This window comes from Physeter macrocephalus, chromosome 17 (genome assembly GCF_002837175.3).
Source record: "Physeter macrocephalus isolate SW-GA chromosome 17, ASM283717v5, whole genome shotgun sequence".
Taxonomy (NCBI): domain Eukaryota; kingdom Metazoa; phylum Chordata; class Mammalia; order Artiodactyla; family Physeteridae; genus Physeter; species Physeter macrocephalus.
In genome coordinates this window covers 7,814,880-7,838,656 of record NC_041230.1, presented here as the reverse complement: position 1 = coordinate 7,838,656, position 23,777 = coordinate 7,814,880, and the positions used below count along the sequence as shown (strand labels likewise).

The following is a 23,777-nucleotide window of genomic DNA, read 5'->3' as shown; positions in this document are numbered from 1 at the left end:
ACATAAGACGTTTGTCCTTCTCCCTTGGTGACATTTTTCTTTCTGGCCCTCCACTTTCCTGGTGGTTTCTCCAAGCAGGTAATTGCTCTCCGCACGGTGCTGATTCCTGAGGGGCAATTTAGGTTTTCTAAACATAACATGAAGCTCGGGACCCCATAACCAATACCTTCCTCCTCCCGGAAGCCCACCTAGACCAGGGCCACACTCCCACATGCTCTGTAGCAGCCCCTGCCTCGCTCTAAAAACCCGCAGGAGGCCTATTCCTTCGCTGTACGGAATGGATACGCTTCCAAGATGGCGGCCCGCGCGCAGAAGCACACTGGGTGCAGCCATGTTCTCTGCCCAACAGCGCCTCTCAGGGAAACTGCGCAAGGTCCCTAACAAAGTCTCTTCGCCGTGTTGACTGTTGGCGGAATGCGGCTTCCAGGGTAATTCAGAGCATGCGCAATACCAACGGTCCGTAAGGTGCTAGAGGCCCGACTGGAAGCGGAAGTGGCTCTCGGAGGCGTTTTTGCCGCTTCTGTCAGGAGCATCTTCACGCTAATTCCGCGAGGTCTCTGAGGTGATTTTGGTTGGTCTTGATTAGGAATTCTGTGGGGTCAATGATAGAAGGCTTCTCCGTGGAGTTAGTGATGGTGGTTTTGGGATTCAGTGGTGGGGGTTGGGGTCTCTGGCGTCCGTTGTTGGGTGTCAGAGAGAGGTCACTGATGGAGTCCTGGGCAATGGTGAATATCTTTGAGATGAGTGATTGGGATTTTGGGGCCCAGTGATGGGAGTCTGTGGTCAGTGATAGGGCCTGGGGCGTCAGCATGGGGAATCTATGGGGTCTGTGATGAGCTTGCTTTTTAAATACTCACAAGCATTTTCTTTATTGCTCCCATTTCAGTGTTTGGGTTTTTGTTTTTTAAATTTCAGTTAATGTTTTCTTTGACTCATGAATTATTTAGAAGGGCATTCTTTATTTCAAATAATGCCTCAGGGTGACGCTCGAGTGTAAAAATTGCTTATGGCCCAGTTCAGGGTCAGTTTTCATAAATGTCACATCTATTATATAAAAACAATAATATTCTTTATTAATTGTATTGTTTCATATAGATTGCATTATACATATTATTTTGTCTGCTTTATTAATTACCGAGAAAGGTAAACTCACACTGGAAAGGTTATTTATCCTCTTGCCCTTCCTTCAACCAGTTTCTGCTTTATATATTTGGAACTATTATTAGGAGCAGTTATGTGTATTTTCAATAATAGATATAACTAAATAACTCAAAAGATATAGCAATTTAAGCACCCACCAGCAATTTATAAAAGAGCTCATTTTCCAAAATGCTTTCCAGCATTTTAAAAAAAGTTTTTACAGTTCTGAGGGAAAATTGTGTCTGATTGGTCTAATGCACTTTCCCATCAGTAATGTTGGCACCTTTTTGGTTAATTGCTATCTAAATTTACTTTTCTGTGAATTTTCATGTCCTTTGTCTTTTTTTTCCCTGGGCTTTTTTTTTTTCCATTTGATTGCTAGATTTTTTTTTTAACATTAAGGATAACCTGTCATCATATATTGAAAATTTTTTATATATATATCTTCATTTTCATTTTTAAGGTGTATTTTAACATATAATTAGGAAATATCTAATCAGAAATATTTGTTTTCTCTTTTATAGTTTCTGGGTTTCCTCTCATGTACAATAAGATCCCTCCGACTCCACCAGAATGTTATACAAATGTATACTCCTAAAATTTATTTTAATATTCTTTGAGATTTTAAAAATACATATACTTAAAATATTTACTCATGTTGGAATTCAGTCTAATGTATAGTGTGCAATGGGGATCTAGTTTGTTTTGTTCCAGGTGGAAGGCCAGTTATGTCAGCACCATTTATGCAATGAATGTCTTGTGTACACTCAATTGAATGTCACTTTTGCCACATACATAAATCAGTATTGTCTGGTCTGTTATTTTACTTGCTTTGATTATATTGTTTTTTATATTAACTTTTAATATCTAATAGTGCATAGTAATTGCTGATATTTATTGCATGCTTTTTGTATTCCAGGGAGGTGTTGAGTACTTTGTAAGCATCATCTCATTTCATTTTCGTAACTCTATGAGGTAGGCGCTTTCATTCTCATTTTTGAAACTAAAGCTAAAAATAACTTATTCATTTTCTCATAGCCAAAAAGTAGCAGAGCTGCTATTCAAATCTTCAGTAATGTTACTCCATATCTCTTGTTTTTTCCCATATTTTACCATGACTAATAACCTATCATAGGTTTTGTTAAACTTCATGTTCTCCACAGCACTGGTTCTCAAAGTATGGTTCCTGGAACAGTAGCATTAGCATCACCTGGGTACTAGTTAGAAATGCAGATTCTTGGGCCCTGCTATGATCTTAATGTTTTTTCCCCCCAAATTCATATGTTGAAATTCTAACACCCAAAAGTATGGTATTAGAAGATGGGGCCTATGGGGGATGATTAGGTCATGAAAGTAGAACCCTGATGAATGGGATTAGTGCTCTTATAAAAGATACCCCACAAAGCTTCATAGCCCCTTCCACCATGTGAAGACACAGCTAGAAGGTGCTGGCTATGAACCAGGATGAGAGCCTTCATCAAAACGTGATCATGGACTTGATCTTGGACTTCCTAGCTTCCAGAACTGTGAGCAATAAATTTCTGTTGTTTATAAGCTACCCAGTCTGTGGTATTTTGTTAGAGCAACCAGAATAGTCTGAGACAGGCCCTACCCTAGACCTACTGAATCAGAAACTGTGGGAGTGTGGGGATTTTTAACTGTATTTTAACAAACCCTTCAGGTGATTTGAATGCACACTCAAGCTTGAGAACCACTGTCCTGTGGTGTCTAGCTCAGGAAACTACACCTTGGAGTTCACTGGAGATGTTTATGTGATGACTGACCATGTGGACATTATCTTTCCAGGGAGCCCCTGGGTCAGATCTTCCTCCAGACTCCACCTCACCTCTCCTTAGCAGCTCTGCTTGAGTTTACAGATGTCCACCAAACTCTAGGCCCCTGAGAGAATAAAGGTTGAGACCCAGCATGACCATGCCAGCTAATTGGACCTCTCACCAGAAATCCCTGGGCCTGGCTCCAGAGGAACATGGCAGCTCATGTGAGGTGAGGAGGAGGAATTCCAGGGGGTGGAAATGCATTCTGGGAGTAGTTTGATCTTTACAACAAAATTTTGTGTAAAGATGATATCCAAAATTATTCCCAGCGTTGTTTTTGGTGTTTATTTTATTTTGTTAACCATATTAACCTTGACGTCTAAACCCATCATTGACAGTAAAAGAACTGAAAATTATGAACATAGATTCAGAAATCAAATGTATTAACTACTCACAGCAAAACAATGTTCAAAAATAATCTAGAAAAATAACTTATCTCAATTTAAAATCTAGATGAAATGGGTGAATTTCTAGGTACATACTAAATTTCCCATCAGATCTTTAATTACCATTTACCATGTTTTCACTTGTAGGTGTTAAGATTTTTACTTAAAAAATTCTACTTTTAATAAAATTAGGATTGCACCTTTGGAGAGATTTGTTTGCATTGATTTTATTTTGCTTTTGGAATGTTAACTTCGTGTATTTGTGCAAATTTTATGTTTAATATTTCTAAATGTTACAAAGTCACTTAAAAAGAATGTTTCCAGATATAGGCTTTGTTATCAATAAAATATGTAGTTAGGAGGTCTTTACAATGTGGCTTATTTTTTCCTCTTTATCTCCTAGAGCTGAGAGATATTATTTAAAGTTTCCCACCATGAATATATTTCTATCTGTATTGCCTATAGTTTCTGTTTATAAATTTTGATACTATGTAATTTGGTGTAGTGATAGTAATGACATCTCAAGTTCATTTTGGATTGTGTCCTTGTCCTGTTTAATATTTTTTCTTAGAATTCAGCTCTGTCTGATATTAAGATGGAGGCTGTTATTTCCTTTCTGTTGGTATATCCAAATATGCCTTTTGCTTATCCTTTTACTGTCAGCCTTTGGAGTCCTTGTGCATTTCTCTGTACAGCAGTGGAAAGATGCTTTTTATGTTACACTTTTGATGTGGATGTTTCTTTTATGTATCTTTCACTGTATACTCTGTATTTTTTGCTTTTGTTTCTGTGTCATTCTGGTAATTAGGAGGGTTTAGATTCTTTTTTGTTTGGTTAGTTCTCTTAGTGTCACCTTTATCGCATTAACTTTTTGAACTAAATCTTTTACTCTTTTAGACAATATCTATTAAATTTGTACTGTGAATAATGATAAGAGTTCTATACTACTACTTCAAGGATTCTTTTGTTTGTTGGATATTTTTATTAAACTCTATATTTGTTTTTTTTTTCTGTTTTACTTTAAAAGTCCTTATTTCCATTTCATGTTGCTTACTTGCCTTAATCTGCTCTTGCCACTTTTTGTGTTTTCATAGAATGTTTTTATTGCTTTCAGAGAGACCTTCATTTCTGTGCTACTTTTTCTTTCTTTTTTACTTCTTTACTGAGTTCTGCCATTTTTTTTTTCAAAAATTTAAATAACCATTTTCTTAACCTGTTTTTCCATTGTTTCTTCTTTGGACTCTTATATCCCTATTTATTTCATTAAGTAGTTGATTATTTTAGTGAATTCCTTGAATTCATGGTGAACGTGTTTTCTTTTATTGTGTGGCAATTTATTTCTAGCGTGTTCCTTTTAATCTCTTTTTTTTTCATTCTTTTTGCTTATAGTATCTTTGTACATTAGGAGATTTTTTTTTTTTTTCCCGGTATGCGAACCTCTCACCGTTGCGGCCTCTCCCGCTGCGGAGCACAGGCTCCGGACGCGCAGGCTCAGCAGCCATGGCTCACGGGCCCAGCCGCTCCGCGGCATGTGGGATCTTCCCGGACCGGGGCACGAACCCGCGTCCCCTGCATCGGCAGGCGGGCTCCCAACCACTGCGCCACCAGGGAAGCCCCATTAGGAGATTTTTATTGTTATCTTTGAGTAAGGAGATTTTTCCAGGACAGATTGTTTATAAACCTCATTTGGTGCGGAGTCAAAGCTACGAATATGACATCTTCTTGATTCCCCATTTAATTCTTGATGACATAGGGTTTAGGGGCCAGGGTTTTGGTGTGAGTAGGTTGTGAATATGCAAGTGTATGAAAGAAAAATTAGAGCATATGTATTCCTTTCAAGTATCTAAGGAACATTTTCAAAGAAATGACAATGTTCTAAGCCCCATAAACAGAATCAACACATCACAAAGAAGCAAACTGTAATCTCTGAACATAGTTAAATGAAGAAATAAAAAAGATAGCTTCCAATCATCATAATTTTAGACATTAAAAACCACAAGTGGGGGGGCTTCCCTGGTGGCGCAGTGGTTGAGAGTCCGCCTGCCGATGCAGGGGACACGGGTTCGTGCCCCGGTCCGGGAAGATCCCACATGCCGCGGAGCGGCTGGGCCCGTGAGCCATGGCCGCTGGGCCTGCGTGTCCGGAGCCTGTGCTCCGCAACGGGAGAGGCCACAACAGTGAGAGGCCCGCGTACCGAAAAAAAAAAAAAGCCACAAGTGGGCTTCCCTGGGGGCGCAGTGGTTGAGAGTCCGCCTGCTGATGCAGGGGACACGGGTTTGTGCCCCGGTCGGGGAAGATCCCACGTGCCGCAGAGCGGCTGGGCCCATGAGCCATGGCCGCTGAGCCTGCGCGTCCGGAGCCTGTGCTCCGCAATGGGAGAGGCCACAACGGTGAGAGGCCCGCATACCGCAAAAAAAAAAAAAAAAAAAAGTATCTTTAATACTTTCTCTATCCTGTCCTTCCTGCATGCTCATTCCCTACCCAGAATTCAGTGACCTGCTCTGTATATTCAACTCCTGAATCATCATCTCCATACTAGCTCTCTATCCACCTGCCTAGAGCCCATCCTTGTATATGTCTTATCACTTAAATCTTAGAATGTACAAAATATATTATTTCTTATCTTTTTCCCCCAGCCCCCTTCTCTAGTCCTGAAATTCATCTGTGACCTCAGAATCTACAGCAGCACAAAACTGATAACTGAGAGTTATCTGAGTCCTTTTTTCACATCTTCACACTCGGTATCACTTTTACCTCCTTAATAATTAGTATCAATCTCTTCTATAGCCTTACTACAGCCTTACTTTAGATAAGTGAGAAATTTGTATTCTCTCACCTGAATTGTGCAGTGGTTCTCGTGACTTCTTTTCTGGTCTTGCCCATTTCAAAATGCTCTGTTATGAGATTAAACTTTTCAATATATTTTTTCAACGTTTTATTTATTTTGAAATAATTATAGGGCATGCAGAATATAGTACAGAGAATTCTCCCATAAATTCCAATTTATTGTGATGCATGATTCTTTTTATTCATTGCTGGATCCAATTTGGCAGTATTTCATTTAGGATGTTTGCATCTAAGTTCACAAGAGATATTGGTCTGTAGTTTTCTTTTTGGTACTGTCTTTGTAGTGTTTTAGTATCAGGGTAATAATACGGGCCCCCCAAAATTAGTTGGGAAGTGTTTCCTCTTCTTTTAATTTCTGGATGGGATTGTGTAAAAATGAGACTAACTCTTCTTTAAAAGTTTAGTAGAATTCTCTAGTAAAACTATCTCGGGATTTCCCTGGTGATCCAGTGGTTAAGACTCTGCTTCCACTGCAAGGGGCACGGGTTCGATCCCTGGTTGGGGAACTAAGATCCTGCATGCTACATGGCGCAGCAAAAAAAAAAAAAACAAACTATCTGGGCCTGGAGACTTTTTTTTCAGAAGCTTTTAAATTATTAATTTAATTTAATTTAATGGTTTATGGGATTATCAACTTATGTATTTCATAATGTTGAGTTTTGGTAGTTGTGGTTTTTGAGGAATCGGTCCATTGCTTCTAAGTTGCTGACTCTATTAGCATAGAATTTTTGTATTCCCTTATTTTTCTTCTAATGGCTGCCAGATCTGTAACGATCTTCATTCCTGACATTGGTAATTTGTATCTTTTTATCTTTGTCAATCTGATTGACTACTAGGTCAGTCAGCAAGATTTATCAATTTTGTTGATTTTTTTCAAAATAACTACATTGTGTTTTATTGATTTTTCTCTAGTTTTTTTTTTTTAATTTTGTTTTCAATTTCCTTGATACCTGCTTTCTATTAATTTCTTCTTTCTGCTTGCTTTGGGTTTATTTTGCGTTTCTTTTTCTAGTTTCTTGAGGTAGGAATTTAGATTATTGATTTGAGACCTTTCCCCTTTCCTTTTTTAAAAAATTGATGTGTAATTGACATATAACATATTATTTTCAGGTATACAACATTATTCAATATTTGTATATATTGTGAAATGATCACCACGATAAATCTAGTTATCATTCATCACTACCCATAGTTACAAATATTTTTTCTTGTGTTGAGAACCTTCAAGATCTCTCTTAGCAACTTTCAAATATACAGTCCAGTATTAACTATAGTTACAGTTACCATGCTGTGCATTACATCCCCATGACTTATTTTATACCTGGAAGTTTACCTTCACCCATTTTACCCACCACCCGCCCCCTGCCTCTGGCAACCACCAGTCTATTCTCTGTATCTATGACTTCAGTTGCTGGTTTTTTTACATTACACATAAAGTGAGATCATACGGTATTTGTCCTTCTTTGTCTGACTTATTTCATTTGGCATAATGCCCTCGAGGTCCATCCATGCTGTTGAGAATGGCAAGATTTCCTTCTTTTTTATGGCTGAAAAATGTTCCAATGCATATATAAATACCACATTTTCTTTATCCGTTCACCCATCTTTGGACACTTAGGTCACTTTCATGTCTTGGCCATTGTGGATAATGCTGCAGTGAACGTGGGGGTGTGTATATCTATTCAAGTTAACATTTTCATTTCCTTTGGATAAATACTTAGAAATGGAATTGCTGGATCATATGGCAGTTCTATTTTTAATTTTTTGAAGCGCTTCCATAGTATATTCCATAGTGGTTGCACCAGTTTACATTCTTCCAATAGTGCACAAGGATTCCCTTTTCTCCACATCTTTGCCAGCACTTATTTCTTGGGTTTGTGTTTTTTGTTGTTGTTGTTACATTCTGACAGGTGTAAGGTGATATCTCATTGTGAATTTGACTTGTATTACCCTGATCATTAGTGACGTTGAGCACGTTTTCATGTATCTGTTGGCAATCTGTATATTTTCTTTGGAAAAATGTCTTATTCAGATTCTCTGCCCATTTTTTACTTGGGTCATTTGTTTCCCCTTTTCTATAAATTTCCCTTTCAGCATCCCACAGATTTTGATACATTGTATTTTCACTTTCTTTCAGTTCTGTGTATTTTCTAGATTTCTTTTGAGGATTCCTCTTTGACTTATAGGTTATTTAGAAGTGTGTTGATTAATTTCCAGATATTTCTAGACTTTCCGGATAGCTTTTGTTACTGTTTTCTAATATAATTCCTTTGGAGATTTTTCTGTTGTCTTTCTGTTATTGAGTTTTAGTTTGATTTCATTATTTTCAGAGATAACATACTTCATATTATTTCATTTCTTTCCAGTTGAGATTTATTTCACAACCTAGGATATGGTCTGTCTTGGTCATTGTTCTATGGATGCCTGAAAAGAATGTGTATTCTGCTGTTGTTGGTTGGAGTATTCTATAAATATTGATTAGATCCTGTTGTTTGTTTTTCTATATCATTGATAATACCCTGTCTATTATTATTATTTCTATAATTTACTGAGTGTGGGCTGTTCAGGTCCCTATAAATCCCTTTTTTAAGTGTTTGACTCCAGGTGGAAATAGCCATTCCTTCAATTATGCAATTCCAGATTAGATTTTTTTAATATGGAAGATCATGTTTTTTAAAAAACATTTTACTATGAAAAAAATGTAAATGTATTCAAGAGTAAAGAGAATAGTATAAGGAGCCCATGTATCTATTGTACCTATCACTCAGCTTTATTAGTGATCAACATTCTGTCATTCTTATTGTATCTAAAACTGCTCTCCTCCCCAGCTGCTGGATTATTTTAAAGTAAATCCCCAAAACCATTTTACCTGTGACTACTTTGATGTATATCTCTAAGAGACGAGAATTCTTTTTTTTTCCTTTTTGTTTGACATAACCATTAAGGCATTATCACACCTAAGACATAATATCAGTAATTCCTAGGTATCATCTGATACCCAGTTATTATTTGAATTTGAAACATGCCATAAATATCTATTTAATGTTGGTTTGCTTTAATTAAGAGCCAGACACGGTCCACAAGTTGCATTTGGTTAGTATGACTCTGAAGTCTCTTTTAATAAAGAAAAGATTCTCCTCCATATTTTTTCTGTTGTAATTTATTTTTTGAAGAAACAAGTCATTTGCTGCCTTCTGGATTTAGCTCATGTTTTGGTCTTGATATTGTTCAACATATTCCTCTATACTTCTTATTACCTATGAATGATTTGTTGGATCTGGAGGCTTAATGAGATCCAGGTTGTATTTTTCTTTATATTTGGTAAAAGTACTTAATGAGTGGTATGAAATTAATTACTATATCATGTCAGGAGGCACATAATACATGGTTATCTCTTTTTGTGATGTTAAAATTGATGAGTGTATGCCAGTGTTACTAGCTGACTCATCCATTTTTAACTTCTCTTCAGCCTTTCACCTGAAACAGTTGAGCAACCCTTAATAATTATTGTCTAAACCCATTATTTCATTAGGAGTTATGAGATGATGGTATTCTAATTCTATCCTAACTTCTTCATTTATTAGCCAGAAATCATTTTGTAAGGAACTGTTCCTCATGATTTATTTGGTTATTCTGCAATACAGATCTTATACAAAAAAAATGTTTAATATAAATCTGACTACCTTAATTACCTTTACTTAACGTGGAAAATTCATACTTGTTCTATGAGCAAACTGTTTTTCCCATAACCACCTTCCTGGCTTGTCATGCAGACTTCTCTTCATTTACATAGAGCTATTTGCGAGCTATTTGCTATTCTCCAAACTCATCATGTATTTTCCTATATCCACACCTTTGCTTGTCTTTTCTGGGAAATGACCTTCCTCACCCCCCCATTCTGTGTTATACTTCTCATCTTCCAACTTAAATTCCTCAACTAATAATAAACTTACACCCCCATGTAGAATGTATTTGTCCTTTTGGGGGACCTCAGTGTGTTCCACATAGAGATTTACTTTTTGACACTTTAGTGAACTTGTGTCTTCTTTTTCTTTTCTTTTAAAATATAGGTCTTGTTTATTTTCCAAGTCTTTTAAGTTGCTAGAAGATGAGAAACATAAATAATTCATATTTGTGTTCCCAGGGCTAGCATAATGGCTGGTCCTAAATTGCTCAGAAATTGTATCACAGGTCATTCATCCAGTTGCTAGAAGACTACAAGAGAGCCTATTTCAATCTTCAGTTTTGAAAAACGAGTAATTGACCATAGTATAGAACAATAGCAGAAATTCTTTACTGGATTTCTTTCTTCCATAAAATATTATGTAAAATTAGATATTTAATATACACCCTATATGCAATACCATTTTTTAAAAGCTCCTGGATTACACAGGTGTATCCACTTGTCAAAATTTCAAATGGTACTCTGAGGATTTGTGCATTTCATTGTATGTAAAGCTTACTTTAAAAAGGTAAAAAAATGTTATACTCTACTTAATGATTTGCATTCTGAAGTATTTAGGAGGAAGTGTACTGGCATCTATAGTTTACTTTGAAATGCACAAAAAAGTAAGATGGATTGATGGATGGGTAAAAGGATGGGTAAATGTGTGGTAAAACAAGTAGAGTAAATTGTTAGGGATAGATTCTAAGTGGTGGTTATACAGGTTTTCACTATACAATTATTTTAAATTTTCTGTATGTTTGTAAAATTTCATGATAAAATGTTAGGGAAATGGGGGGTGAGTTTTTAAAAAGAGGAGGTAAATTAATAACAACAAAACCTAAGTTCCTTATTCCTAAATATAGTCTCTCCATCCCCCAAAACTAACTATTCATGCTGAACAAGAATATGCCCTTACAGGGATCAGTGTCCTTCAGGGATGTGGCTGTAGATTTCAGCAGAGAGGAGTGGCAGCAGCTAGACCTTGATCAGAAAAACCTGTACCGGGATGTGATGCTGGAGACCTATAGCCACCTGCTCTCAGTAGGTAAGCACAGTTACCTGAGTGTCTGAAAGAAGGGCCCCACTGAGAGTGTTTTTATTCTCAGTTGCTGAATGCTGTGAGACACCTGACTTATATGATGGTTTTGTCCTTGATTTGTCCAGGATTCTTTATCCCTTTTGGGCACTCTGAATTTTACAGTTGACCCTTGAACAACACAAGGGTTAGGGGTGCAGACCCAGCACAGTTGAAAATTCACATACAACTTTTGACTTGCCAAACACTTAACTCCTAATAGTCTACTGTTGACTGAAAGGCTTACCAATAACATAAATGGTCAATTAACGTATATTTTTTGTGTTATATGTATTATATACTGTATTCTTACAATAAAGTAAGCTAGAGAAAAGGTTATTAAGAAGATCATAAGGAAGAGAAAATACATTTACTGTACATATTTATTAATAACGTAAGTTTATGTCATCTATTTATAAGGTGAATCGTCTGTCAATGCCTACATCAATATTGTCTTAAATGATACAAAACACTGTAGATGTTATATATATTACAACACTAGACATCAAAAATGAAAAGGTAATGTGAAAAAGAAATTTCTATTTATTTATAGGTGTAATGAATGATTCATGTATTGATAATGAAGAAGTAGCAATATGATTGCTTTATGGTAGCCTAGTGTAATTGAAATGATGGTTTCATGGTAGCCTAGCCTATACACTAATGAATAAAGTATTATAAAATTTTTATGGCATACAGTATTATAGTCATATTCATAATGCAGTATTGGAAACATTGTTACATTAAGAAAAAACCACTTACCTGTGATGATAGGGTGATACAGTTTCTCCAATTACAAGAGAGGCATACTGTACAATAATGCAGTTCTTGGAAAGGAAAGTTATAAAACAGTAAGAAAACTAACACATTATTAATTTTATATTAAATGGCACTCACCTTATGCCTATGTAAGGATAGGCTGTCCACCTCAATACAAGTCTTGTACATGATGTTCTACATGATGAACACTTAGTCAATGATGATGACAATGACACACAAACTCCTCATACAGTTCTTGCCGTACAGTTATTAGATTTTCACAGGAAGACACATGTATACACAACAGATAAGTTTATTAACTGTACAGCATGATGATTCTTTACTGCTTTTTAAGTGGAAGTGGATCATCATAAAGGTCTTCATCCTCGTTGTCTTCACATTGAATGGGCTGAGGAGGAGAAGGAAGAGGAGGAGTTAGTTTTGCTGTCTCGGGGATGGCAGAGGTGGAAGAAGTGGGGGAGGTGGAAGAGGGGAGGCAGGAGATACAGGCACACTCAGTATAACATTATGGAAATACATCATAATTTCTAACTTTTTTGCTTTTTCATTTCTCTAAAAATATTTCTATACCATACCAAGTCTTCTTCCACCATTTGCTTTAGTTTCAGTGCCCATATCATAGAAAGGTCCATGTAGTAAAAGAAGTCAAAAGCAGTTTTAAGTAAATCTGAACCCTTCTGCCAGACTGTCTAATGGCAATTTGTTTTCTGGCACTACTTCTTCTATGTTTTCTTTCTAATCATCTGGCATTTGTTCGAAAGCCCTCAAATTCATCAAGCCTCTGCTGTGATGTCTATTAGCTCTTGAATTTCTCCAAGATAATCCTCCACACTCTCACCCCCACCTTTTCTGCCTTATTCACAATGTCTTTCTTGATTTCCCTTATTTGCTCTGTTGTAAATCCTATGCAGTCATGCACAACATCTGGACACAGTTTTTCTGGCAGGAATGTATTGTTTCAGGCTTGATGGCTTTCATGGCTTTTTCTGTAACAACGGTGGCATCGTCAGTGGTGTAATCCTTCCAGCCTTTTATGATGTTCTCTCTATCAAGTTTCTCTTCCACAGTGTTGACAATCCTTTCCATAGACTACCATGTGTAATAAGCCTTAATGGTCCTTGTGACCCCCTGATCTAGGGGCTGAATTAGAGATTTTGTGTTTGGGGGCAGATAGACCATTTTGATGCCTTTGGTGTTGAACTCATGGGGTTCTGGGTGACCAGCGACATTGTCCAATATCAAAAGGCAGTCCCTTACTGGCTGGGTACTTACTGACTCCAGGGACAAAGCATCAATGGAACCAATTCAGAAAGAAAGTTCTTGTTGTTCAGGCCTTCTTGTTTTACAACCAAAAGACTGGCAGCTGGTGTTTATCTTTTCCTTCAAGGCTTAGGGATTAGCAACTTTATAGATAAGGGTTGTCCTAATCATAAACTTGACTGAACTTGCACAAAACAGGGGAGTGAGTTAGGATTTAGGTTCCTGTCCTGGTGCTCAGTTCTTTTCCTTAGTCCTTTGTGGCATTTTTTCCAGAATATGGCACTTTCATCTGCATTAAAAACCAGTTCAGGCAGATATCTTTTTTCTCCTGAATGATTTTCTTTATGGCATCTAGGAACTTATCTGTTGCCTTTTGGTCATCAGAAGCTGCTTCTCCTGTTATCTCTTTTTAAAGTCAAACCTCTTTCTAAAATTATCAAACCATCCTTTACTGGCATTAAGTCCTCTAGCTTTAAGCCCTTCACCTTCCTTTTGCTTTAAGTTACCACATAATGACTTTGCTTTTTCTCAAATCATATTAGAATCTATAGGTATGCTTCTTTTTTTAAAATATTGATTTATTTATTTGGCTGTGCCAGATCTTAGTTGCGGCATGCAGGATCTTCGTTGTGGCATGCGAGGTCTTTAGTTGCACATGTGAACTCTTAGTTGCGGCATGTGGGATCTAGTTCCCTGCCCAGGGATGGAACCCAGGCCCCCTGCATTGGGAGCGTGGAGTCTTAGCCACTGGATCACCAGCAAAGTCCTGGTATGCTTTTCTTATAACAATCCTGTACCCACATAAAAACTACATTTTTAATACAAGATAAAAAAAAGTGTTTCTCAAAAAGTGCATGGTGGGAATTCCCTGGCAGTCCAGTGGTTTGGACTCCACTCTCTCACTGCTGAGGGCCCGGGTTCAGTCCTCCCTAATTGGGGAACTAGGATCCCACAAGCCATGCGGTGTGGCCAAAAAAAAAAAAAAAAAAAAAGATGCAGGGTTTTTGTGTCTGCTGGTATATGCTTCATGAATTTCTTTTTTTTTTTTTACAATGGTTTTTACACTTAATTCATTTATCTTGAAATGGCTGGCAACAACAGCTACAGACCTCAATCAAGCAATTCAGCTTTTTCTTGTAATGTCATGAATTTTCTCTGTTCTTGGGAGCATTTCCAGCATCGCTAGTGGCACTTAGTATGTTAGTATGGGTCCCATGATGTTATTCAAGGTTTATGGTATTGCAAGAAACATGAAACATATGTGAGAACCCAGAGAGATTACTTTTTACTGCTATACACAATTTACTGGAGAGAGGGACTGCTCATGAGGCAATGATTAGGGCATTTTAAGTGGATATTTACAGCACTTGAGCTCACTGCAATAGCAATAGGAGGTGGCTACAAAATTCATGACATACCTAACTTTTTTAAAACAGTTTTTGATATTTCTAGGCTATGAAGTTTGTCTGAGTTTTTTCAAATTGTCACAGATCTCCAAAAGGTTTTCCAATATTTTCAATAAAATCCATTTGTAAGTTTGACCCATGTGGTTCAAAGCCCTGTTGTTCAAGGGTTAACTGTACTCTGTTCTCAGAGATACACTGTTACTTTCCTGTAGAACAAAGCCTCATTGAACAAGACTATTGATTGGGCTCTGTAACACAATTAGCTGGACCCAGACCTTTTATCATTTCTCATGAACAGGGTATCAAGTTCCTGAAACAGAGGTTTTCATGTTGGAGCAAGGAAAGGAGCCATGGACACTGCAGGGTGAGAACCCACATCAGAGCTGTCCAGGTGAGTGAGTGTGACCCAGACTGATGGGAGACAGGGAAGTAAATCTCAGCCATCTTGAGAAAGACTGGCATCTTTGAAATACTATTAAGATGACTCTTCTGGAATGTTCTGATTTTTTTGTATTATTTGAGGACCCTTGATATCGGCCTCTCAAATAACTAATGCCTTCTATAAAAATGCCTTTGTCGTTTCTAACTGTCTTCTTCCTTGGCTTTTTGGCACCTGGATCACACGCCAATCTGCCTCAATATTTTCTTTTTTTCTTGGTTATGCTCCTTTTCTCTAACATTCTTTTTTCTTTCTGCCTTCCACATTGTCCAAGATTCATTCTTTATGTATTCAGCTATTCATGGATTTGCTTTCTTTAAAAGTTACTATATGTCACACACTCCCACTCCTGCTAGTCCTCTTTCATTTCTTTCTTTCTCATTGTGAGATGCTTTGGAATTTTATCTCCAATCATGCTCTCTTCCTTTTTTCTCCATAGTCACTGACTTAAGATTTCTCACTTTCCCATTCCCCATGTCTTTCATCCAACTGATGACTTAGGGGTCACTGTTGCTTAACCTTTAGGAGTACCTTTCTGACTTCCTTCCAAGGTTGCTTGAGACTTCACACTGACTGGGGGCTGTCTGCCTGGTTGGCTGATTTTTGAAATTGCTTTATTTCTATACTTCACATGATGAGGTTTGAGTTTAATCATGTCTTCATTCAGGACACACTATCATCAGTATGGGTAAGGATTCTCTGTTTAATTTTTCTGTTTATTCATTTTTCCTTCTTTTCCCCATACTCATCTCACTTCCCATCATAGGCAATTGTTTTATATGATAGAAACATATTTTTAAGTTCATATTTAAAGTGACTTGGGGTATGTATTATTAGTTTATATAAATATTATTGTGCTATATATCTTGTTCTTTGCCTTTTTTCACTTCCTGGCACAGTGCATTGAGTTCATAAAGTTTATTTTCTGAATAAACTGAATTGTATCCCAGAATGTTTCCTATTACCACTATCACCAAGTCTTCTCAGCCAATAATTCACCCTCACCCTTTTCACTGTGTTCAACCTGGATGAACCATATGACCCTCTCCTCTTGCCTCTGCTAGCTGCTCTTTGAGCTAAAATCATCTCATTCTCCTTTGAGAAGGAGAGTTTGGGTTTCAAACCTCACAGAGAATTTCTGAAAAACTTCTTTCTACATTGAGAGGAAAGGTGATGCTACAAGTGACGTTTTATTGTATTTTATTCTAGAAGAATTGTGGCAGATTGATGACCAGATAGAGAGCTATCAACAAAGAGAAAACAAATCTTTAAGAGATGTTGCTTTCATCAAGAAAATATTGACTATAAAGAGGGATTATGAATATAAGGACAGAAAAATAATTCATGTGAGCCAAAACATTCCTTCCCCAAAGAGACCTCATCAATGTGACTTATATGGAAGTGCTTTAAGCCATAATTTAGATTTACACAGTCATAATAGAAACAGTGGATCAAAGAACATTAATAAGATTACTGAATATGGTAAAATTTCTTCCTGTACTAAACATGAGTGTACTCCAACAGGAGAGAAATTATGGGACCATAATCAATGTGGAAAAATCCTCAGCTATAAACAAGTACCCTGTCAACATCAGAAAAGTCATAGTGGGGCAAAATCTTATGAATGTGTTGAATTTGGAAATATCTTCACCCGGAAGTCACAACTCAAGGTACATCTGAAAGTGCATACAGGAGAAAAACTGTATGTATGTATTGACTGTGGGAAGGCATTTGTACAGAAGCCAGAATTCATTACACATCAGAGAACTCATACTAGAGAGAAGCCCTATAAGTGCAGTGAATGTGGGAAAGCCTTTTTCCAAGTATCTTCTCTTTTCAGGCATCAGAGAATTCATACTGGAGAAAAACTCTATGAATGCAGTGAATGTGGGAAAGGCTTCTCTTATAACTCAGATCTTAGTATACATCAGAAAATTCATACTGGAGAGAGACACCATGAGTGCAGTGATTGCGGCAAAGCATTCACGCAGAAGTCCACACTCAAGATGCATCAGAAAATTCATACAGGTGAGAGATCCTATATATGTATTGAATGTGGACAGGCCTTCATCCAGAAGACACACTTGATTGCACACCGAAGAATTCATACTGGAGAAAAACCATATGAATGCAGTAACTGTGGGAAGTCCTTCATTTCCAAGTCACAACTGCAGGTGCATCAACGAACTCACACAAGAATGAAACCGTCTATATGCAACGAATATGGGAAGGTTTTCAACAATAGTTCCAACCTCAATACACATAAGAAAGTACAAATGCGAGAGAAATCTTCCATATGTACTGAATGTGGTAAGGCCTTTACGTACAGGTCAGAGTTGATTATACATCAGAGAATTCACACCGGAGAGAAACCTTATGAATGCAGTGATTGTGGAAAAGCCTTCACTCAGAAGTCAGCACTCACTGTGCATCAGAGAATTCATACAGGAGAAAAATCATATATATGCATGAAATGTGGGCTAGCCTTCATCCAGAAGGCACACTTGATTGCCCATCAAATAATTCATACAGGAGAGAAACCTTATAAATGTGGTCATTGTGGGAAATCCTTTACTTCCAAGTCACAACTCCACGTGCATAAACGAATTCACACAGGAGAGAAACCTTATATGTGCACTAAATGTGGGAAGGCATTTACCAACAGGTCAAATCTCATTACACATCAGAAAACTCATACAGGAGAGAAATCCTATATATGTCCTAAATGTGGCAAGGCCTTCACACAAAGGTCAGACTTGATTACACATCAGAGAATTCATACTGGGGAGAAACCTTATGAATGCAATACCTGTGGAAAAGCCTTCACCCAGAAGTCACACCTCAATATACACCAGAAAATTCACACTGGAGAGAGACAGTATGAATGCCATGAATGTGGGAAAGCCTTCAACCAGAAATCAATACTCATTGTGCATCAGAAAATTCATACAGGAGAGAAACCCTATGTGTGCGGTGAGTGTGGAAGGGCCTTCATCCGGAAGTCAAACTTTATTACTCATCAGAGAATTCATACTGGGGAGAAACCTTATGAATGCAATGATTGTGGGAAATCCTTCACCTCCAAATCTCAGCTTCTGGTGCATCAACCAATTCACACAGGAGAAAAACCATATGTGTGTGCTGTTTGTGGGAAAGCCTTTAGTGGCAGGTCAAATCTCAGTAAACATCAGAAAACTCATACTGGAGAAAAGCCCTACATCTGTTCTGAATGTGGGAAGACCTTCAGACAAAAGTCAGAACTGATTATACATCATAGGATTCATACTGGAGAGAAACCTTATGAATGCAGTGACTGTGGTAAATCGTTCACTAAGAAATCACAGCTCCAAGTGCATCAACGAATTCACACAGGAGAGAAGCCTTATGTGTGTTCTGAGTGTGGGAAGGCCTTCACTGACAGATCAAATTTGAACAAACACCAGACAACGCACACTGGAGACAAACCCTATAAGTGTGTAGTCTGTGGGAAAGGCTTCGTTCAGAAATCAGTTCTCAGCGTGCATCAGAGTATTCACACTTGAGAGAAACATTCAGAAAACCTCAGTGAGATCAGATTTTATTTTACATTATGGAATTCGTGCAACAGAAAAATATGCATATTATCGTAACTAGAAGTGCTCCATCAGAATGTCACACATTACTATACAGAAGAGGACCTCTGAAAGGACCCTGAATGGGAGGACCCCTTCCCATATTGTCACCAGCCTCAGTAAACCTTGGGGCATTCATACTGAGAAGGAACTTTGTCAGTTTGGTACATTAGAAGAAGCCTTCTCATGAAAACTGTAATGGAACACTGTTACCAAATTCTGCACTGGAAACATCATGTGAAGTCATGTTAATGATAATCCTGTTTACTGTGGAATAGGTAACATGCCAGCAAGTTGAATGGTAGAACAGCATAATATATACGATAATGATAAACCCTAAGTTCTGTGAAATGTTTGTTACAGAACACATTGATTGCCTAACAGAATTTTGTGTGTCATTCTTCTGTTGAATCAAACATGGTCTGCGTATCTAATCCCCCGTTGCATATTTTTATCAAGAAAGGGATGCCACAATAAAAAAATTATGTAGGGCTTCCCTGGTGGCGCAGTGGTTGAGGATCTGCCTGCTGATGCAGGGGACATGGGTTCGTGCCCAGGTCCGGGAAGATCCCACATGCCGCGGAGCGGCTGGGTCCGTGAGCCATGGCCGCTGAGCCTGCGCATCCGGAGCCTGTGCTCCGCAACGGGAGGGGCCACGGCAGTGAGAGGCCCGCGTACCACAAAAAAAAAAAAAAAAAATTATGTATACAGATATAAACCTCAGAGTGTATGTTGATTCCCCCATTATCCTCTAGCACCATGAATGGTTACCCCCCCTTATTAGCCACCAGTAGAGTGTTTTCAGCTTTCATACAGCACATTGTCTTCTGACCCCTATAATTGCATTATGACTGCCTATTCATGCTGACTACCGTTATCTCCCAGATTTACTGACCCTTAATTAGCCCCCAGTATTGTGTCCTGTGAGCTCCCATTACCTTCAGGAAAGTTTCTGAAGTAAGAATGTTCAGGTCACCTTAGTCAACTCTTCACCTCAGTCTCCCTTTTGCTGTTATAGTTTTATAGTGCTTCCAGCTCATTTGCCTTCCTTAATGACTTGACCTTTATAATGACAATAATGAATCAATAACTCATTGAAACAAACCCCAACATACCTTCACTGTCTTCTGTCTACCCATCTTCATTCCATGCACTCCTCAAGGACCTTCTCCCCCATGTGCCTCAAACACATCAGTTTAGGTCCTGCCTCAGGGCCTTTGCATTTGCAGTGCCCTCTTCAAAGAGCACAGTTCCTCATTATATCTGTGTGGTTTACTCCTTCGTGTCTTTCTTCCAATGGCATATCTTCACAGAGGCCTGCCCTGCCCTTCCCTGCCTGCCTGGCTTAAAATTTCATCACCCTCCCCTTCCTCCTTTATCCTCTCCATAGCATTTATTACCATGATGCCCTGTATATTTCACTTATTTGTCTATGGTTCCCACTCTAGAATGTTTTTCCCCGTTTTGTTCACTGTTGTGAACCTAGACCCATGCCTGACATACAACAGTCCTTCTATGAGTGCACGTTGTGGAGTGTTGACCATGCTCATCCCATGACTTCCTTTTGATCCTTTCTGTATTGCAGCATAAGATGCTCCAATCGGGAGAATCAACTTGTCTAAAACACACAAGGCTGTTTCACCCCTAGTCTTTACCTGGGCTGTGCCTCCTTCCTGTTCTAAAAGTTGTAACATCATTGTAAACCTTTTGCTCTGATGCCATCCCATTTAAAGAAGGGACTGAGGCACAGGAAATCAGTCCCACATAGATGGGACTTGATGCTTGATGTTTCAGGATTCCTTTCAATGATTCTGAAATACCACAGTCAGCTCCAAAGTGATCACAAAAGAGCCCACTCACTCTGCCCAAGCATGCACAGTCCTGCCTTACCCCAATTGCACCTTTATGGGGCCTTGTCTACCCCATAACCTGACCTACAGACATGCTTATCATGCCCTGACGGGTATGCCCAAAGCTAATAATATGGAGAGGCCAAGAGCAGAGAAGGGTTGACCTTCCTTAGAAGTTAGGTGTGCAACCTAAGACTAGGGCAGCAGTGGTCTCACAGATGCATGCAGAAGGTCTGATTGAAAGCTCAGCTGCTGGGTGGCCAAATGAACCAGCAAAATGGTTTCTTCAGGTCAGTCCATTGGCAACGCTGAGAGTGGGAAACAGTTGGGTTGTACAGAAATGTTCTCACCTTTGTGAATAGTAGCATGAGGGTTGAGAATGGGGGCAGACCTGGTTAAGGGGACAGGTCTAAGGATTTTCCTGTAATCCCCTCACCCAAATTGGGCAGTGATTAGTGACATATCCCACATATCCCATATTACCACACCTTAGATCCATGTCTAATCCATCATTAGCTCCCCTTTATCTCACCGCTTCACAGTATCTGATGAGCCACTGTACACCTTTCTCTATGTTAGAACAGTATCTGGTGACCCACTACCCCCTTTTACCTCATTCAGCACTGCTTCTGGGGCTTCACTCAATGTTTTATGACCCGCCATTTTCCCCCAACTTAGGACAGTGTTTGCTGATCCCACAGGAGAGTGTCTGGAGATCTCTCCATTACCCCCTTCTTAACCCACCCCAGCACAATGTCTGGACACCCTCCATTATCCTCCTTTGAGTTTACTCCATCACTGTGTTTTTCACCTCTTATTACAGGAAATAGTGTCTGGAGATCTTCTCATTACCTCTTCCAGTTACCTCCAGCATAATGTGTATTACTTAACCCCATTTGTGAAACAGTCCATACTGCCCATTTATTCCTACTTTCACCTAAATAGTAACTGATGACCACTTATTACAATCCTCAGAGTAGGAAACCATGATATACCCCACCTAATCCAACTTTTAACATTATCTCCTGATTCTTTCATTATACCTCTATCAGGATGGCTTGTGTTTCCCTTCATTTGTTGTCTATCACAATGACGGTGACCAATTATCTTCCATTACTCCACCTAGCAGTGTTTGTAGCCATCCCCAACACAGTATGTGGTGATGCCCCCAATACTCTCTGAACACTGGTGTGTGCCATTAACCTGCTTCCCTCTCCCCAGATAAGGGCAATGACTGATAAGGCACCATAAACTTCACATTAGCCATCTCTGTAGGACTCCCATTAACAACCGGCACAAAGTCTGTTGGTGCCCATTACCCAGTAATACAGTATCTGTGACTCTTCCATTAAGTCCTGGTAATATCTGCTATTTCCCTATTGGCCCCCAGTAACACAGTGTCTACTGATTCCCCATTGCCCACATTGCTTCATGAAGCCACTTAGTGTGGCTACTGCAAGTCCCCCAGTACTGCTTCTCCAAGTCCCCACTGTTTGCCTGGACAGGAACCCGGGGGGATGGAGAAGGGATGAGGATCAGGTCCTAGCCTCATAGACACCCTCCAGGGAATTGTTGGTCTGGAGCAGGCTGGGGAGGATCTGGGAGACCCAGGAGATCACAAACAGCTTCCCATTTACTACATGAGGAGTGAAACAAGCAGAATAGTGAAAGCTGTTGACGTGGATTAAAATCCAGTTGCCAACCCTGATGCCCAGTAACCTCCCCCGAGCCTCAGTTGCCTCACCTGTAAAATAGAGTTATGGAGGATGAAGTGACTTAATATGGGTCACTAGAGGGGAGTAGGGCTAGTGGAGACCAATGAGAGGGTCCCTGTTGTTAATGATATTACTAGTTATAAGTTGACACAAGACCAACCTCTGTATGGCTGTACCAAAACCTCACAGAGGGCAATGTATGTTATTTTATTGTAAATTACTTTCAATTATTTCTCTTTTATATTTACTGTAACATAATATTATAGTACTGAGATATTTTTCAAGTCAGATTTATTGAGGTATAATTTACACACAGTAATAGTCACCCTTAAAAGTGTACAGTTCTGAGAGTTTTGACAAATGTGTACAATCATGTAATCAACACCACAACCAAGAGAACAGTTCCTTCACTCCCCTAAATTCCCTCCTATCCCTTTTTAATCAATCTCTCTATCTACTCCCAACCCCTCAAAATCACTGATCTGTTTCCTGTTTCTATAGTTTTGCCTTTTTCACATGTCATATAAATGTGTGTGTATCCATATATATGTAAAAATGTGTCTCCTTTGGAGTCTGACTTCTTTCATTTAGTGTATTTGAGATTCATCCATATGGTTGTATGAGATACAAATGGAAATATGCTGATGAAAAGACGTTCAACCTCATTAGTCATCAGGAAAGTGCAAATTAAAACCATAATGACATACCACTACACACTTATCATCAGAATGGCAATAAATAACATAGTACAAAAGTTGGCAAGGATGTAAAGCAATAGACACTTTCATGAATTGCTGATGGGAATGATATACGATGGTATCTCCACTCTGGACAAAAGTTTCACAAGTTCTTATAAAGTTAACTATATACTTATCCTAGAGAAATGAAAAATTATGTATGTACTCGAATGTTGACAGAAACTGCATTCATAATCACCAAAAGATTGGAAACAACCCAGAAGTCCATCAGTGGGTGAATAACTAAACACAATGTAGTACATCTATACAATGGAATACTACTCAGCCATAAAAAGGCTGATTTATGACACCAGAGAAAGGAATGATTCATTGACACAAGCTACAACGTGGATGAATCTCAAAAGTATTATGTCTTACCGTGTGATGATTTAAATTATGTTTGATAAAAGACTTTTTATTAGAAATTAGATTATAAATATCTATACATAATTAGATTTGTACATTAGTTATAATTTTATACTGCATATCATTATATACTATAATAATATTGTATATTTGTAATATAGTACACTGTAATACCATTTATTGTATATTCCTTATTACAATAAAAATGTTTATTTTATATGAATATAATATGTATTGTATGATTATATATTGGAGTATGTAATTTTTTCTATTTTGTATATCAATCTTTCACATAAAATTTCAGTTATTTGTATTTTTACATGTTTACATTTAATGTTTATAGTGTAAAGTTATAACTATAAAAAAAGGGGCCATAGGGTCTGA

At 38.3% G+C, this 23,777-nt stretch overlaps 1 protein-coding gene across 1 annotated transcript; it reads left to right on the top strand.

Annotated features, from left to right (window-relative positions):
• Positions 1 to 489: 489 nt before the first annotated feature.
• Positions 490 to 23,161, top strand: LOC102974060 (zinc finger protein 585A). Its single transcript, XM_024132482.3, has 6 exons — positions 490 to 562; positions 2,060 to 2,115; positions 2,947 to 3,144; positions 11,073 to 11,199; positions 14,974 to 15,066; positions 16,324 to 23,161. The coding sequence occupies exons 3-6, from the start codon at positions 3,067 to 3,069 to the stop codon at positions 18,654 to 18,656; spliced, it is 2,631 nt and encodes an 876-aa protein (XP_023988250.1). The 5' UTR covers positions 490 to 562; positions 2,060 to 2,115; positions 2,947 to 3,066; the 3' UTR covers positions 18,657 to 23,161.
• Positions 23,162 to 23,777: the final 616 nt, after the last annotated feature.